Consider the following 16344-nt stretch of genomic DNA (forward strand, 5'->3'; position numbering starts at 1 on the left):
TGTGAATCTTAAATTATTATTATTTCTTCCTGTCACTTACACCCTTGGTCGGGGGGTTGGGATGGGGGGAAGGGAATAGGAGGGGGGGAGTGCCTCTCCCCCCTAAGGCACTGACTGGGAAAGCCGAAAGTAGGGAGAAAGGAGGCCACATTGTCCCCACTCTCTGGGGCTGGGCCCCAGGTCTCCCCAGCCCTGGGCTCCCCCCATCACCTGAAATGCTAAGATGAGGCCCAGGACAACCCGACCTCCCTGCCACCCCAATATATTACATCATCACTTTTTAAATAGATACAGGGACTGGTCCCGCTACCCCCTCCCTGTGACCCCTCCCCACTGTTAGGGGTACCTGGGCAGCTGTGCAAATGGGCATGGGGGTGCATGGAAGGGAGGAAGAGCACCGGGCCCCTGAACCTGCCCCTTTTAAGGAGGGGGAGGAGCCGTCAGGCCAGGAAGGGGAAATAGTGCAAGGCAGAGCCCAGGCTGCAAAAGGGGTCCAGCACCCAGCGAGGAAGGGGGGGGTGTCCCCCACCCCCAGCAGAATTGGGTAGTTAAAAATCTGAAACTAGATTTCAACAAGACCAACAGAAGAGGCTATGTACAGAATGGGGGTGGATTCAATCCTAAGAGAAGAGTGAGGGGATTATTCTCCCCTGCCTGACAGGAAGCCCAGCTGGCAAGGATCTGGGAAGGGGATCACTTTCCCACAGGTCCGCAGCCCCTTTTCCTGCGGCCAAGCGAGAAGTTCTGTGCCCACTGCCTTGGCAAGGGGGCGCCGCTCACCAGCTGGGGTGGCTGAGAAGACAGCTCGCTCCAGTAGCCGCGGGGGGCGCTCGCCCGCTCAGGGCATGGCCGCCAGATGGCGCCGGCTCGCCCGCTCTCCACAAGGCTCTTCCAACCCCTCACCCTGTCCCACACCCTTCGCTGCGCCAGCCCGGGGGCGGCGTGAGTCAGGGGCGGCAGCGGTGGCGGCGGCTCCGGCTCGCACCTGGGCGGGGAGGAGATGGGGAGGAGGAGAAGAGGGTAGGACGCCGCCCGGCCCGCCCTGCCCTCTGGCCCCGGGGAGGGAGCGGCGGGAACAAGACATTCCCTGCCCAGGGCCGCGGGGAGGGAGGGACAGGGAGGGGAGTGGAACGGAGCGGCTCCCCTAGCTGGGCGGGGCCCCCCTCCACTGCCCCCAGGGGCGGGCGAGCCAATCAGGCCACCCTGCCCCCTTCTTCTCCGCGACCCCATGACTCAGCGCCGGGAGCAGGGCGGAGGGGGACTGGGATGGCTCCTTCCTTACAGGCCCAGTCCCCCAGTCTTTCAAGCTTCCACCTGGCTTTCCCCCACCTACCCTTCCTTTGCCGGCCCCCTTTGCATAATTCACTGCCAGGAAAAAGGAACAGAAACCAGGAAGGAGGGGTCTCGGAAGGGAGGGGCAGTCCTTCACCCCCTTACACAGCCAAAACCCCCAAGGGGCAGAGGGGCGGGGCAAGGCTTTGGTCCCAAGCCCCCACCCCCTAGAAACCCGCATAGCCGAAGTGGGACCCACAAATCAGAAATACATTATTGCTTCTACTCCCCAGGAGCAGCTGGGGACAGGGACCCCACTTTTACAATAGAGCTGTAAATATATACACAATATATGTATCACTCCTTGGGGGATCACCCCAATTTGGGGAGCCTCTGCCCCAATACCTTCTTAGCTCGGAATTGGAATGAGGGCTCTGGGAGGAAGGGCTGATGCTGACACCAGCAAGGCTCCGTGCCCCAGACCCCTGCTGTGTCTGTCCTGCGTGCTCCCACTGCTTGGCATGGGTGTCCCCGGCCTTGTGCTGCTTCAGCCTGGCCCTCGACCCTCTTTAAGAGGACTCCATAGCACCTTCAGCCTGGGGTGTGGTGGGTGCCCCTTCCTCCTCATCGTCATCAGGGGGCCCCGGGGTAGAGACCGGGGGCCCGGTGGGGGCTGACTGCTCCCAGAATCGAGCTAGAGAGAGGCGGAAGGTGTCCAGGTGGCCATTGGAGAGGTCGAGGCCAGCGGGGGATGCAGCAGCGGTAGAGGGTGGCGGGTAGTGGGGTGGTGCATCGTCCTTGCGGCGCCGTCGGGTGCGCACCTCCAGGCAGTTCTGGCCTTTGAGGTGGCGCTGCAGGTGGTCCTCCTTGGCGAAAGCCTTGTGGCACAGGTGGCACTCATAGGGCCGGTCCCCCGTATGCAGGTGCATGTGGTTCTTGAGGTCGTAGCTGTGCAGGAAGCGGGCTGGGCAGTGCGGGCACGAGTAGGGGCGCTCTCCCGTGTGCTTCCGCATGTGGATCTTCAGCTTGTCGTTCCTGGCACAGGCAGGGGTGAGGGGCAGGGAGGTGTTCAGGATGGGATCCCTGGCTCCTTCTGGTCATACCACCCTGGCCTTGTCCCATCCCTGTCCCTCACCATTTGTTACCCCACTATTGCCCCAGGATACCCTGCTGGCTCACCTCTAGCTTAACAAGGCCTTGCCATTATCCACTCCTCTGCTTCCAGCACTGCCCTCCTGGGCACCAAATCCTTCATGCTCCAGACCCACCCCCCGCTGGCTTGTTTTATTCTGCTCTCCTCATTCCAGTAACCCACTCATGTCCCAGTCCCTCCACGACCACCTACCTCCACCTCAGGTCTCCTAACTCCTTCCCCCTCTTCTCCCACCCTGTCCCCTACCCACGACCCCTGCCGGGCCCTTCCCCACTTGCTGCTCACCGGGTGAATCGAACACCGCAGACCTCGCAGGCAAAGGGCTTCTCGCCTGTGTGGGTCCTCATGTGGCGAGGCAGTTTGCCCGCCCCATGGATGATCTTGTGGCAGACAGGACACTCCTGAGGCATCTGGGAGCGGCGTTTGCGCACCAGCTTGTCTTGGCCATCCAGGCCTGGTGCCAGGTTGTCCTGGTGCAGGGAGCTTAGGTAGGCCATCAGGTCAGGATCGATGGCATCCTCATCTGAGCCCAGCTCCTCTGGGGACAGCGGGGGCCCGCCACCCTGCGCCAGCCCATAGGCTGGGGGATATACCAGCTCCTCTTCTTCTTCCTCACCCTCATAGGGTTCGTAGCTCTGGGGCCCCTCAGGAGGGGAGGCGGTTCCTGTGGGAGGGCTGTAGCTGTCCCCCAGCCCACTGCCCCCACTGCTGCCCACTCTACCTGCCACCTCCTCCTCCTCATAGGTCAAGGGATGGGCAGGTACTGCGGGCACCTCAGGGACTAGGTGGTTTGCTCTGGCCCCCTTGGTTTGCAGGAAAGCTTTCCGGGGCTTGCGGCTGCGGCGGGCAACAGGCCGAGGTGGCGGTGGTGGAGGTGGTGGGAGGGGCACCTGTGGAGGACTGTCTTCACCATTGGGAACTCCAGAGGCTGTGGCTGTGGCAAAGGCCTGCAGATACTGGCGGGCTCGCTCACAGTCATCCTCGTCTGGGCTGGGAGCTTCTAGCCCACTGCCCTGCAGAATCTCCATGCAAGCAGCGATGACACACGGGATCTCCAGCAGGCGGGCAGCCTGGAGCACAGCTGGCATGTTGGCGCTGCTGGTGGTCAGTGTGGCTGTATAGGCAAATTCAAGGAGGGCGCCTAGTGCCTCTGGCCCTACAAAGTCCAGCTCACACACGCCTGCTCCTGCTCCCCCAGTGGCTGTCCCGCTGCCCCCGGCCCCCATGACAGCTCCGCCACCGCCCTCAGTGAATAGCTTCTTGAAGTAGTGGCTACAGGCAGCTAGCACAGCCCTGTGGGTGCGGTATTCAAGGCCCTGCGTCCGGATGGTGAGGTCACATAGGTGGCCCAGCTGGCGCTGCTCATTGAGGCAGCTCAGGAGCTCACTGCTGTGGTCCGGGAATGGAATCCCAATCAGGTCATCCTCGGGGCTCCCCATCTTCTCCTGCAGAGTCAAATAGAGGGGAGGTTAAGAGCGCTCAGCCCATAGGGGTCTGGGGAAAGAGGACCAACTTTAGCCAATACTTATTGAAGGATGACTACATGCCAGTCACCCTTCTGAGTACTTTACACTCATTTCATCTTCCAAAACCCTCCGAAGTATGATCATCATCTGTTTCACAGACAAGGAAACTGAGGTTCAGACAGGTGAAGTGATTTTCCAAGTTAAGTGCAGAACAGTATTTGAATTCAGGCAGTGGGCCCGGTCCTTGTTCCTAACCACTACACTGTTCTATTCTGCCTCTGTGGCAGCAGGAGCCCTGCCTTTCTGGCCTTTTCATAGAGGTCCATCTGTGTCACCTGCCCCCTTCCCCATCTCTTTGGAAGGAGCAGTGGACTAGGAGCTAAGATGCCTGGGTCCTGGTTCAGGCTTCATAAAGAACTGGCTGAAGGACCAGGGGTGGTACTGGCAGCTGGCCTCAGTCATTTGAAAAGTGAGGTAACGGTCTTTGTAGTGAAACCTCCTCATAACCTGGGGAGAGGCCAATGAGAGAGTTCAGACTCACACTGGACCAATATCTGCCGGAGGCCAGGCAGACAGGTGCTTTAACTCAAGTTATCTCTCTCCAAAGCGGCTAGGACACTGTAAAACATATACAAACAAGAGAAGGCAGCTTCCAAGCATCATCCTCTTCCTCCTCGTGCCCCTCCCCTGGCTACCAAAGGTTCATCTCCCCTTCTAGATCCCCCGCTTCTTGAGGCCAAACGGGAAACACAGCTCCCAGCATCCCTCCCCCCACATCCTCCCCTCCCCCATGGGGCCAAGGAGCAGCCACCCTTTGCTGGGGTGTCACTGGCTGGCGCGGTTGCTTCCTGCCCCGCACAGATAAGCATCGCCCCCGCCCCCTCCCCCACTGCCAATAGGCCAAGTTCCAGTCCCACCCCCCAACTCCCCCTCAGCTACTGCCACCCCTCTCTCCGTATTCCAGGAGAGCCACATCTCCAGAGGGCCTTGGTCCTGCTCTCTATCCTTTACCCTCCAATGCCCAGCCACAGGAGGTGGGTGCAGAGCAGCCAGCCATCCCAAGGCTGGCAGAGGTGTGGGCAGGGGTTGGGGCCTGGAAGGGGGTGAGACCTGCTTTAAATCCTGGCTCTGCCACTATCTTGCTGAATGACCTTGGGAAAGTCATTTCTCTCTGTGCTTCCATTTCCTCAGCTGTGCAAGGAGGGGGTGGAAGTAGTGGCCCCAATGGCTCAGCCCTTCAGCCCTGACATTTTGTGGGTCTGGAGCAACTGGAGACAGTGCTGGGGCCTGGAAAGAGCTGGGCTCTGGAGTCAGCCAGGTTTGAGTTTGAATCCTGTCTCTGCCACCAGTTAGCTCCGTGACCTTAAACAAGTGATTTAATCTCTGAGCCGCCTTCCTCGTCTGTAATATAGGATAATTCCACCTGACTCCTAGAGTTGTGGTGAGGGTTAAATGAGACCAAATATGGCACAATGCCTGATACGCAGTGGGGATTCAATAAATGTTCTGGCCTTGGCCTAGCCTGGGGTCAGATTCCACTATACAGATGGCCTCTGTTAAGAAAACTACTTGGGGACAGGTCAGCCTCCCTCCCTCAAATCACCCTGAGGGAACCAGGCTACTACTAGCTACATGACTTTGGATAAGTCACTTCCTTTCCTGAGGAGGCCTGTTCCTCATATGTAATATTAAAGACTACCCCTGTTGATCCTTAGGGCAAGTCCCACTGATATTTTGTCAGGGTCCCCTCTGCTGCGTCAGCAGCTGTTCAGCCCTGGCCATTGATGGGGAAAGGTTTTTTTTTGGGGGGGTGGGGGAGTGAATGGGGGAGTTAAGCCACAAATTTTTTTTTTTTTTTTTTGAGACGGAGTCTCGCACTGTCGCCCAGGCTGGAGTGCAGTGGCCGGATCTCAGCTCACTGCAAGCTCTGCCTCCCGGGTTTACGCCATTCTCCTACCTCAGCCTCCCGAGCAGCTGGGACTACAGATGCCTGCCACCCCGTCCGGCTAGTTTTTTGTATTTTTTTGTAGAGACGGGGTTTCACCGTGTTAGCCAGGATGGTCTCGATCTCCTGACCTCGTGATCCGCCCGTCTGAGCCTCCCAAAGTGCTGGGATTACAGGCTTGAGCCACCGCGCCCAGCCACAAATTTTCTCTTTAGGACACAAGAACTGCATTCTCTGTGTCTGCCTCCCTGCCTGCCCCCTTCATTGCAAGGCCAGGGCTCCTACACAGAAACCTTAGGTGAGCAGCACCCGCATGTCCGTCTTTGCTTGTAAGCCACATCTAGGCACCCTTAGATAGCCCACCTGTTTCCACCTTAAGTCCTCAAACCACTTCTCTCCCTAGGAACCAAGCCATCTGAGAGCTCTCCCTGCTCCCTTTAATCCTCCTGACTGTACTTTACAAATGGCACAAGTGGCAAATGGCCCCCAGACTTGGGAACAAACAAAAACCAGGTGGGCAGCAGCAGCAGGAGGAGCAGCAGCAACAGTGGCTGTAGCCACTTAAGCAGCAGTAGGCACCCTCCTGGGCCCAAGTGGATCCTGTCCTTCCTAAGGGGGATGGGTGGGGCTGTCCTCGCTGTCCATTGGCTGGGAGCTGGGCACTGGCAGGCACGTGGCTCACCCCATCCCTCTCCCTCCTTCCCTGCCCACCCCACCCATTCCCGCTGCTAAGCCCGCCTCCTTTCTCCCACCCCAGGGCCGGTCTCCGTGGCAACTTGGTGTGGTGGGGGCGCTGATTGGCTGACCTCACTGTCAGGTCACAGGCTCAGGCTCGTTCACCACGCAACTCACACAGGGATTGGGCAAGGGTGGGTGTTTAACTCCTTAGGCCCAAATCCAATGCCCATGGCCAAGAGGTAGCAATGAAAGAGGGGGAGAGGCAGAGGACATGCGTGGGAAGGAGAGGGTATTCATAAGGTTCTCTAGCTTCTGGGAAACTCCCCTAACCCTTACTCAGGGCTCTAGCACCCATGCCAATATAGGTGCCACCTGGAGCTATGGTGGTGCCAACCAGGCCAAGGGGCCCTCCTAGGCCCATCATCTGGGAGGGATGGGTGGGGCGAAGGCATCCCTTCTTTCTGCCAGGGTAGGGCACTGGTGCCAGGGTGCCCACCCCACCTTGGGCACCTTTCCCACCTCTGCATCCCAGAGGGCCCAGTCCCCTGACGCCCCATGAAGGCGGCCCATCCCCACCCAGTCTGGCATGCCCCCTCTTGCTAAGACCTTGTGGGCATGGGCGTGTGTGGTGGTTGGGGGTGCAGCTGTGCCAGGGAACCGGGCAAGGTCTGTTTGGTCTGTTTGCCTGGTAGGGGGAAGAACTGGGGGCCCCGCCCCATCACTCCCCTCTTTCCCGCCACCCCCCCAGGCTCCCCTCACTGTCAGGCCTGCTAGACCGGCCAAGCCGGTGGGCAGCTCTCTTGAAACTGGGCCCTGAGTCAAGCCTGCCCTATCTTTGGTTGGGGGAAGACTTCAGGGTGAGAAAGTTGGGAGGGGGTAAAGGTGGAAGTGCCTATCACCTACCCTTCAGTGCTCAAGGGCACCTGGCAGGGTATGTCCAGCACCAAGAAACCAAAAGGTGGAGGCCACTGGCCCGGTCTTGGAAAGAAAAGGGAGACAGGAACTCTTTCCAGATGCTGACCTCAGGCAGGGTCCAGTGCAGGGCTGGGGGCCACTAGGGCCAACACTGCTGGCTTGAGCCAGCCGAAGGGCAGGGATAGGAGGCCCTGAATAGGGCAGCTGAGTAAAGCTGGCCCCCCTTTCCCCACCCTGGGGATTAGGGGAGTGAGGCTTAGTGTGGGGGGCAGCAGGCAGAACCAGGATTAGCGGCGGAGAAAATAGATATGGGCCTGAGACACAGGCACACAGAGCCCCCCCTCCCCAGGTTCCAAGGCCCCTACCTCTAGGCTCTGCCAGGGAGCCTGAGAGGGGCCTGGCCAGGCTTCTCCAGGAGCAGCAGCTTGGGGTGAGGGAGGATGAGGACCAGGCTGTAACATCTTCCTGCCAGGGATGATGGAGAGACCTGAGGCTCTTCCCAACACTCCTGGTGCCTTGGCTGGCCACCCCTCCCCCTTACTTCTGTCTCCTTTCTCCCTCCAACCCCCACCCCAACTCCAGCCTCAGGTTCTCTTCCTGTTTTTTTGGAACTAAGTTTGCACGAAGCCAGGGCTTTGGCCTGCGTCTGGACCAGGGGGGTGGGGAAATTGGACAGCCAGTCCAAAGTCCTAAGGGACCCAGGAATTCTTATTCTCCAGCTTTCTCCACCACTTCTCAGGGCCTCTGGGGCCCAGGGGCCGAAGCCATCTGGATTGCCCAGTTGGGGAGGGAAGGTAAAGGGGCTGAACCTCTTCTCACATGAGGACTAGAAGGGCTTCAAAGAAGAGGTTCTTTGCCCAGGGATGCTCTGACATTTATGGAGCTCTTCTCTCCCCACCCCAGCCCCTCCAAGCTTGTGCATGCCTTCCCCATCCCCCATATGACGCTTCCCCTCCTAACCTCACCACCCCCAGCACTCACACTTCCTGGGGGCCGAGGCGGGGAAGAGAGACCGCAAGCCACGAAGGGGGAAGGAGGCAAGGGGAGTTGGCTGCTTCCCGGTGCTGTGGGGGTTAAGTCTCTGCCCAGCTCCAAATCCCCCAGTCCTGGTTCTGGGGCTCCTGAAATGAGGTAGACCTTAATGCTTCCCTACATTTTCTTTCCATGACACAAGCCCTTGCCCATAGCCCCTTAGTCTCCATCAAGGGAAATATGAGGGAGATAAAAGATGGCGGAGGAAGGAATGGGGGCAACTCTCCCAGCCTTCGCACCACCACCTTTGGGTATTCCCTGCCATCAGCCAGTCTTCACTCTTGCCCTTCTCTTGGCCTCTTTGTTCTCATTGCCTCCTTCGACCCTTGTCTTCCCTCCGCAAGTCCACCCTTTGCATTCCTTCCTTCAGCCCTCCTTGAACTCCGCACCCTCTCCACCACATCAGTGTCCCTAGGCCTCCTCCCAGGAACTGTCCCCGCCTCTCCTTTCTCTTCCCCTTGGTTCTCTCTTGCTCAAACCTCTCCACTGTCTCCATTGGCCCCCTGCTTCGAGCATCCCTTCCCTTCTCCCCAGGCATGTGAGGGGTGGAGAGAGGCAGAGGAATTAAATCAGGGGCCAGGCCTGCCCTCCAACACCTGGTCTTGCCAAAAGATGGTTGAGTTTAGGGCATCCACGCCCCACTTTTGGATGAAGCAGGGGACCACAATTTGGGAGCCAGTTGGGGAGAATGAGTGGTGGAGGGGGGTTTGCAGCGAGAGCGGATGTGGGGTGGGGGTGGAGGGACAACCTGTGCCTCTGTGCCCGTCAGAGTTTCCAGCCCTGGAGCTGCTGGACTTTCCCCGGAGGGTGCCCACCCTGGACCAGGCAATTGTCCACTTGGACAGACTCTGGCCATCAGGATTCTCAGCAGGGTCTGCCTGGACAGTGCCAGCTCCCCTTAGGGCCTGAGGAGACCGCACAAGGTGCCAGGGTCTGCCCTGTGCCCACCCCCTCCCCCCAGCCTAGTGTCTCCAGCTGGGTAACCGAGCTGGCTGGTAACCCCACACCCGCCAAGCCGCCGGCAGAAACCTGAGCCCCCCAGCCCCAGAGGACACCCCAGCCCGATCTCCGGAGCCCGGCTCTCTGCCAGCCTGACCAGCCTTCTGGCCTGGCCCAGCAATCACTCAGTCCCTATAGGCCGCTCTTCTGCCTCTCCTGATCCGCTCGGGTCCCCTTAGACACTGAAGCCTCCCCACATTCCCGCTTCTCAAGCCCTCAGTTCCCTAAACTCTCTTGTGAAGTCTGGGCACCCTCTTCCTGGCCTGTTTTTCAGTCCTCTGACCCTAGGCTAATTCTAGGCCTCCAAGCCCCCCTGGGGCCTGATCTCCCAAGCCAGAGCAGGGCCTACTCACCTGAATGCTGAGGGGCCTGGCGGCAACTCCTCCTGGCCCCTGGGGGCAGCAGGTTGGGACAGGTGGGGGAGGGCCAGGCTTGGGGGGAGGTAGGGTGGCTGTTCCCCGCTCCAGCTCCCTCCTTCAAAGGGGCCGCCCACGACCTGGCCCAGCCCCTCCCCCCTACAGCCTTAACCCTCTGGGTGCTGTCCCCCCTCCCCCCAGCTTGGAGGGAGGGGTTACCGGAGGGCTGGCGGCGTGGGAGAGGGCCCAGAGTCTCTGCCTGTGATGCCTGAAGCCCCAGCAGAACCCACCCGCTCCTGTCCTTACTCAGTCCTAAAAGAGGAAAAAGGTGAGGGGTAGGAAAGGTAGGAGCTGGGACAGTCCAGGAGGACAGAGATGAGGAGGAGCAATGGGAGAGGCTACTGGAGGTGGGACCAGGAGAAGGAAGAAGGGAGGGGAGGGGACAGAGGTGGCAGTGGCCAGAAGAGGGAGGAGGGGAACCCTGGACGGTCAGTGCCAGGGGTGACAGGTGCCTGGGTCCCAGCCCCTCAGAATATGTGGGATGGGGACCACAAGGAGGCCCTCTAGACCCCAGCAGACTCCTCAGTCCCCCTGGGAGCTGGCCGAATTCTCCCTACCTTGTACTGGGCTGGGGCCCTCAGGGGCTGGGCAAGGCGGCACCCCGCCCTCCCCATAGCCTCACCCCAAACCCACTCACATACCACAGTTCCTTGCCCGGGCGCCAAACCCTGCCAACCAGGCCAGGGGGCAGCACTCATGCCAGCCCCCAATAGCCAGGGGGATCAGGGGGTACAGAGCTGGCCTGAGGGGGATAGACAGATTGGGGGAGCTGTGGGCACCGAAAGAGGAAGGAGCCGGGAGGGGGCATCTGCTGGGAAGCGCCTAGCCCCACCCCTTGCGCAAGCTGCTGCCACCCTGGCCGGTTGGGTGGGACCCGCCTGGGCCTGAGGGGCAACTCAGGAGGGCTCTGAGCCCAGACATGGATGGGCCACCAAGTTTCACTTAAACAACTCCTGGGGTCCCTTATTCCTGGAATGAGGAGTGCCCTAGTGTCCCCCAGACACTAGGCCATCCCAAGTCCTGCTAGGCTTGGGGGTACCATAGAAATGCCCCCTAAAGTATCCCCTCCCCTTTCCCCCAACAGCTGCTGGCTCAATGCCGCTGGCCTGCTGCCCCTCACCAGCTCCCGGCCCGGTTGGCACCTACCCACCAGGATGCTGGCAGTCCTGCCCTCCTCTCCCTCCTACCCCCCTGCTCCCAGCGCCCCATGCCAACTGTGGGCCTGAGGTGGGGGAGGGTCACCCTGTGCCTTGGTGCCAGTCTGACGGGCCCAGGCCCCTAGGCCCTACAGATAAGACCTAAGACCCTGTTCTCAAGCCACCCCCTCAAGATGTAGCACACTGGTCAGGGCCTACACAGGGAGAGCCTAGGAGGCAATGGACAGCCCTGTGAGCAGTTAATGAAGGCTCCACACCCCAGGGTGGGGGCCAGTGTCTCTCCCTACCACCAGGTGCCAACCTCCCGGCATTCCCCCTGCCCAAGCATTTGCTTGGGCACCAAAGTCCCTGCAATTCCTGAGAGCCCTAGTGCCTGCAGCCTGCGAGGGAGTGGGGTGGGGCTGCTCTCTGCCCTTTGATCCCCATAAAGGGAGGGAACCAGCCTAGAGGGCAGGGGGCAGGGAGGGAGTTCATGGGGCCCCTCTGTTTCACCCCTGCCAGGGACAGCAGGGCAGGGTGTGGGCATCTTTTGGGTGGGGCCCTAAGGTGAGGACGGGTAGCATGTCTCAGCAAGGGAGATGGATGTCAGTCATAGGTACATGGCATCCCATGGCAATGCGATAGCAAGAATAAAGTGGGGGGATGCAGAGGGTACCCACATTCCAACCCATCCCAGTTCTGGTTTTCACCCTCATCAAGAAACACTTCCAGACTCAGCCAAATTGAGAGCTCAAGGACTACAATTCCCAGTGTGCACCACAATTGCTTTGTATGTACCTTGGGAGTTGTAGTACCCCTTGAGAAGCCCTGGGTTCTCCTCTTCCCCAGAGCCTTGCTGATGGGTGGGAAGGGCAGATGACTTGCTCATGAATCTCCAAGGGGGCTAGGTTTAAGAAGAGGTAAAAGGCTAGGATGTCCATGGTGGAGGAAAGAGGACCCCTGCTCCCAGGCAAAGGGGGAGGAAAGGAGGAAGGAAGGAGGAGAGGATGTCTGTTGAAAGGGGCATATGGGTGGGGAGGAGTTGGGGGGACGGTGGAAACAGGAAGGAAATTGAAGCCAGAGACATGAGGTCGAAAGTAAAGGCCTGGGGGAGCCCCACTCTGAGGCCTGTCAGGGACTGGGATGGCATTTCCCCATGTCATTCTGTTGGCCTGGGAGGAAGAAGAGGAATCAGTGATGTCAAAAGATAGCAAATTGATATATTTATGGGGATCACTGTTTCTTTTGCCTCCATCAGCCCTCTTTTGCCTGGGGCACCTTCAAACCTTGAATCTGGCATAGGTATTTGCTGACTGGGAAGCTCTGAAGGCTGACCTGGTTCTGGGGAGGATAGCAGGCAAAGGAAGGGGCTTGGGGAGATCAGGGCTAGGCCTGATGGTAAATATGGTAGAGGTATATGTGGGGTTAGGCCAGATGTAGTCAGGGCAAGTGCTGGCAAATGAGAATGCTATCCTCCAGAGCAGAACCATGGCATCTGGAGGCCTCAGGGAAGAGAGGGCTAAGATGTCCATCCTAAGCTGTGGGACAGGATGAAGAGGGCAGCCCTCTCTGGTCTCCCTGGGGAATTTGTTAAAGGTAGCTTTGTCCCTGTGCCAGTGAATATTAAAGATGGCAATTCAGGGGGCCAGGTGGTAGCTGGGTGCCTTTCCCTAGTAGGGGTGGAGGTCAGAAGTGGGCAGAGGACCTGCTTTGAAGTCACTTCTCCTGGGCTCCCCAAGGCTCTGGGACAGATGCTTGCAGGCCCCAGCCAAGATTCTTGCCAAGACCTGGGCCTGGCTGGGTGTGGGGGTCTTTCTTGTCCCCACCCCACCAAACACTTGATGGTGGATGACAGCAGCTCTATCCCCTACCTCCCAGTCCCCCAGGCCCGCCTTGGCGCCTGGCCGCTTCTGTGTTGGCAAGAGGTGGGGGGGAGGGGGCAGCGAGGCAACTTCAAACTGTCCGGGCAAAACGTCAAGTTTACTCACGAGTTTACTCAGCACAAGGAGGGGGAAGAGGCCAGGGCGGGCACACCCCATGCCAGGGTCCTATCCATCTGCCTGTCCCCACCTTCCTCCCCCACTGTTCTCTCCTGCCCTAGGCCAAAACAGGCATAGGCCCTAAGGCCTGGTGTCAGGACAGTCTTAACTCTCAGGAAGGTCAGGGAGCCAAGCGGGACAGAGGCAGGAAGCCCCGCAGCAGGCCCAGAGGCTTCTGTCAGAGGGCAGTGCCCTGCCTGGAGCCCATTCACTACTCATCTTGGGACCTTGGTCTTGGGCCAGAAGAATTGGGTCTCTTAGCCATTAAGAAGGGGGGCAGTACCAGGCCAAACCTCCTCCATCTGAGCAGTCCCCTGGGCAGTGACTTCTGACCTGAAATGCCCAGTCCTAGGCTGTCCCTCAGTCTGATGTCATGCAGGCAGCCATAGGATCTGGGGCTGGTTTTCTCAGCCTTGGCTTGGAATGGGGGGCTGGCATCCTATCTGACCTACTTCCCTTTCCTCCCCACCTGCTTTCATTCTCTGCTTCTCTCCCCCAGCCTTCACTGTCCCCACCCCAGAGCGCTCCGCCCCCCATGCCTGCTGGGCCCCCTCCCCCACCCTTCCCCAGGGTGCCAAGTGCAGGCACACAAAGGGCCTGATGGTGCATTGTTAGCCCAGCCCCCGCTGCCCGCCGCGCCCTCCCTGGGCAGGCACTAGGCCAAGGAGGAGCTGGGGGCCCTGGGTGCCAGGGGGCACCATGGGGAAGAAGGGGACAGCACCTGTCTTCCAGATACTGGGGTCTACATCAGCCAGGGCTGAGTAGTGATGAGTGTCCCATTAGAGCAAGCCTGTCTCCTTGACACCTGAGCCTAGTGGGCACTGCCTTCTTTCTTCCCCAGAGCCCCATTCTGGTGGTATTAACCCCTTTTTGACCCCTATGCCAAGGCTGGGGGTGTATGGTACCCAAGGGAGGGGACAGTGTCTGGGGGTGCCAGCTAGTTGTGCCGTGCCCACAGCAACCATGTAACAGAGGCACGCTGGGGGAGCTGGGGTCCCCGGGGCCAGGGACAGAGGCACTGACAGAGATTTCTCCTTGTTTCATCAGCTGCTCCAGGGGGAGCCCCCTGCCCTTCTCCCCAGTTACCGCTAAGGAGAAACACTAACTACCACCCAGACATAGTCACAAGTATGTCCCTCTCTAGTGCAGCGCAACACTCCTTATGCCCACTCTCTCCTCCCCAACCTGATGCCCACTCCATGCCAGCTCTCCCAGCAGTGCCAGGCGGGTACAGGGGTGACCAAACCAGTTGGTGTGTGTAGGGCAGCAGGAGGCAACCCCATAATCCTCCAGGCCTCATCCCCGCACTCACACATACTCCCTTAGGGAACAGACAGTTCCCATCCTGGTTTAACCCCTCACAGCCCAATCTGGTTCCCCCGCCCCTGATAAGCGGTCTCCCTCCTCCAGGAATAAGTTGGGGGAAGGAGGAATAGCTGCGCTGACTCATTCCCGTTCTCGGCTGCAGCTAGGGGTCTCCAAGGCATTCGGGCGGGGGTCAATTCAAGAACACCCTCCACCTGGCCCGGAAGCCAGGACAGCCAGCCGGTCTCCCCCTCTCCCCAGCACCCACTTCCGGTGTCCCAAACTAGGTCAGCAGCGCTCGTTTCCTGTGGGTCAGCTAGCACCGGCGCCTCTGCCCCTCCCCTGCTCCGGACCCAGGCTCCCCGCCCCCCCGCCCCCCAGGGCGCCCCGAGGTCTCACCACGTCTCAGCCGCCCTTTGATACGTGGGGGTTGTGCGGGGCGGGGGGCAGGGGACCCGCCCTCTCTCTAAACACCAGCAGGGCCGGGGCGCCTGGGCAGGCACGTGTCCGGGCACAACCCGCTGCCCACGCCGCCCCCCCACTCCCGCCCCCACCTCGCTCTGGCCGGGACACGTCGCTCTCTTACTTGGGATGGGGTGGGAGGAGGGAGAGAAAGCTGGAAATTGAAAGCAGCGCCCCCCACCCCTTTGAATGGCAGCCTTCTGCCAGGCTCACTCTGTAGGTTCTACAACAACACTGTAGCGACCCCCACTCTGGGCTGGGGCAGGTGCGCCGGTGCTGGTGGGGGGACGGGCGGTAGGTAGGAGAATTCTTCCTAGTCACCCGCCCTGGCTCTCGGGTTCTGGGGTCATGAGCTGGCGTGGAAAAGGTAGCGGCGGTACTGGAGCCTGAAGGAAGGGAGTGGGATTGAGGGGCAGGGGAGAGAGAGGTCGTTCTATGTCGGTTCGGAGGTTGTTGCTGAGCCCCACTACCGCTGGAGAGAGCGCGGCTCTGGAAGCGCAAGAAACCGTAGTCCAGCCGGTAACTTTCCCCCAAGCAGCGGCTCCTCCTGCGCCCCCCCAACCCCCATGCAACTGGCCTGGGGCCAACCCACCGCGCCAGGGGGCGCGGGGTGGGGGGGTGCGCGTTGTCCTAGTTAGAGTCCGTCAGCGTTTCCATTCCCTCAACTCGGTCCGGTCTGGGGTCTCCCCCTAAAGTCACGAAGGAGACTGGGGAAACGCTCAGCGTCGCCTCACCCCCTCTCCATCCCGAAGCCGCCTGTCTGTCTGATCCCAGGAGAAGTGCAGAGAAAGTTTCTGGGGACCCTCCGCCCAGGGTTGGGGGGCATCCGCAGTTCCTTCTCTGTTTTTCCTCCCAATTAAAACCAATTCCAGAGACCCGGGGTGTTGGGAAAGCACAGGGAAGGGGAGTGGTGGGAATCTGATCTGCATGCGTGTGTATGTGGGGGTCCCACTTACAGGACGGACGAAGGACACTGCAGTAGTCTCGAGTCTAGTGAACCCCGAGCCAGGAGACAAAAGTGGGGTACACTCACCTCTCAGCCGTCGGGTCCGCTGGCTGGAGCTGCTGAGGCTCAGGGTGTGGGAAGAAGCGCGTCCCCCACCAGGCCCGGGGGCTTGGGGCCCTGCTCCGGTCCTGGTCAGAAGGCCGCGGTCAGTTGCTCGCCGCTCGCTGCTGGGGGGCTCCTCCTCCGCCGCCCTCTGCCTCCTCCTGCCGCCCGCCCCCCCTCGGCCGCCAAGAGCCGTACATTCACCTGGCTCCCACCCGCCCCCCCCTCAGGGCCCGCCTCACCTGTCCTGCTGTCTCACCTGTCCTCCTGCTTGCTTTCCCCCCATCCCTCCCCTCCCTCCCCCCGCCCCTGCCACCCCCCAAACTCCCCCCCCCAACACTTAGCAACACCCTCTGTCACTTCCTGGTTTTTCACCCGCCCCCCCAGGTCCCCCTCCCTCCGCCCAATAAGGACATAAACTTCAACCCCTTCGTCCAGCCAGTCCCTGCAGAGCGCAGATGGGTCCCTCCCTCCTTTT

General features: G+C 60.2%; 1 protein-coding gene across 8 annotated transcripts; it reads right to left on the reverse strand.

Annotated features, from left to right (window-relative positions):
* Positions 1–2: 2 nt before the first annotated feature.
* LOC105497994 (zinc finger and BTB domain containing 7B) lies at positions 3–16164 on the reverse strand. Of its 8 annotated transcripts, XM_011769679.2 has the most exons (6): positions 16126–16147; positions 15852–15952; positions 8411–8550; positions 7795–7894; positions 2711–3870; positions 3–2307 (listed from the first exon to the last, which is right to left on the reverse strand). In XM_011769679.2, exons 4-6 carry the CDS (start codon positions 7888–7890, stop codon positions 1842–1844), a joined length of 1722 nt encoding a protein of 573 aa, XP_011767981.1. In that variant the 5' UTR covers positions 7891–7894; positions 8411–8550; positions 15852–15952; positions 16126–16147; the 3' UTR covers positions 3–1841. The 8 variants fall into 8 exon arrangements, with proteins under 8 accessions (XP_011767981.1, XP_070940601.1, XP_011767987.1 ...); XM_071084500.1 differs by lacking the exon at positions 7795–7894 and having other exon boundaries at positions 16109–16164; XM_011769685.3 differs by lacking the exon at positions 7795–7894 and having other exon boundaries at positions 16126–16141.
* Between the last annotated feature and the right edge of the window lie 180 nt (positions 16165–16344).

The sequence above is a fragment of the Macaca nemestrina genome, chromosome 1, assembly GCF_043159975.1.
Source record: "Macaca nemestrina isolate mMacNem1 chromosome 1, mMacNem.hap1, whole genome shotgun sequence".
Lineage (NCBI taxonomy): Eukaryota > Metazoa > Chordata > Mammalia > Primates > Cercopithecidae > Macaca > Macaca nemestrina.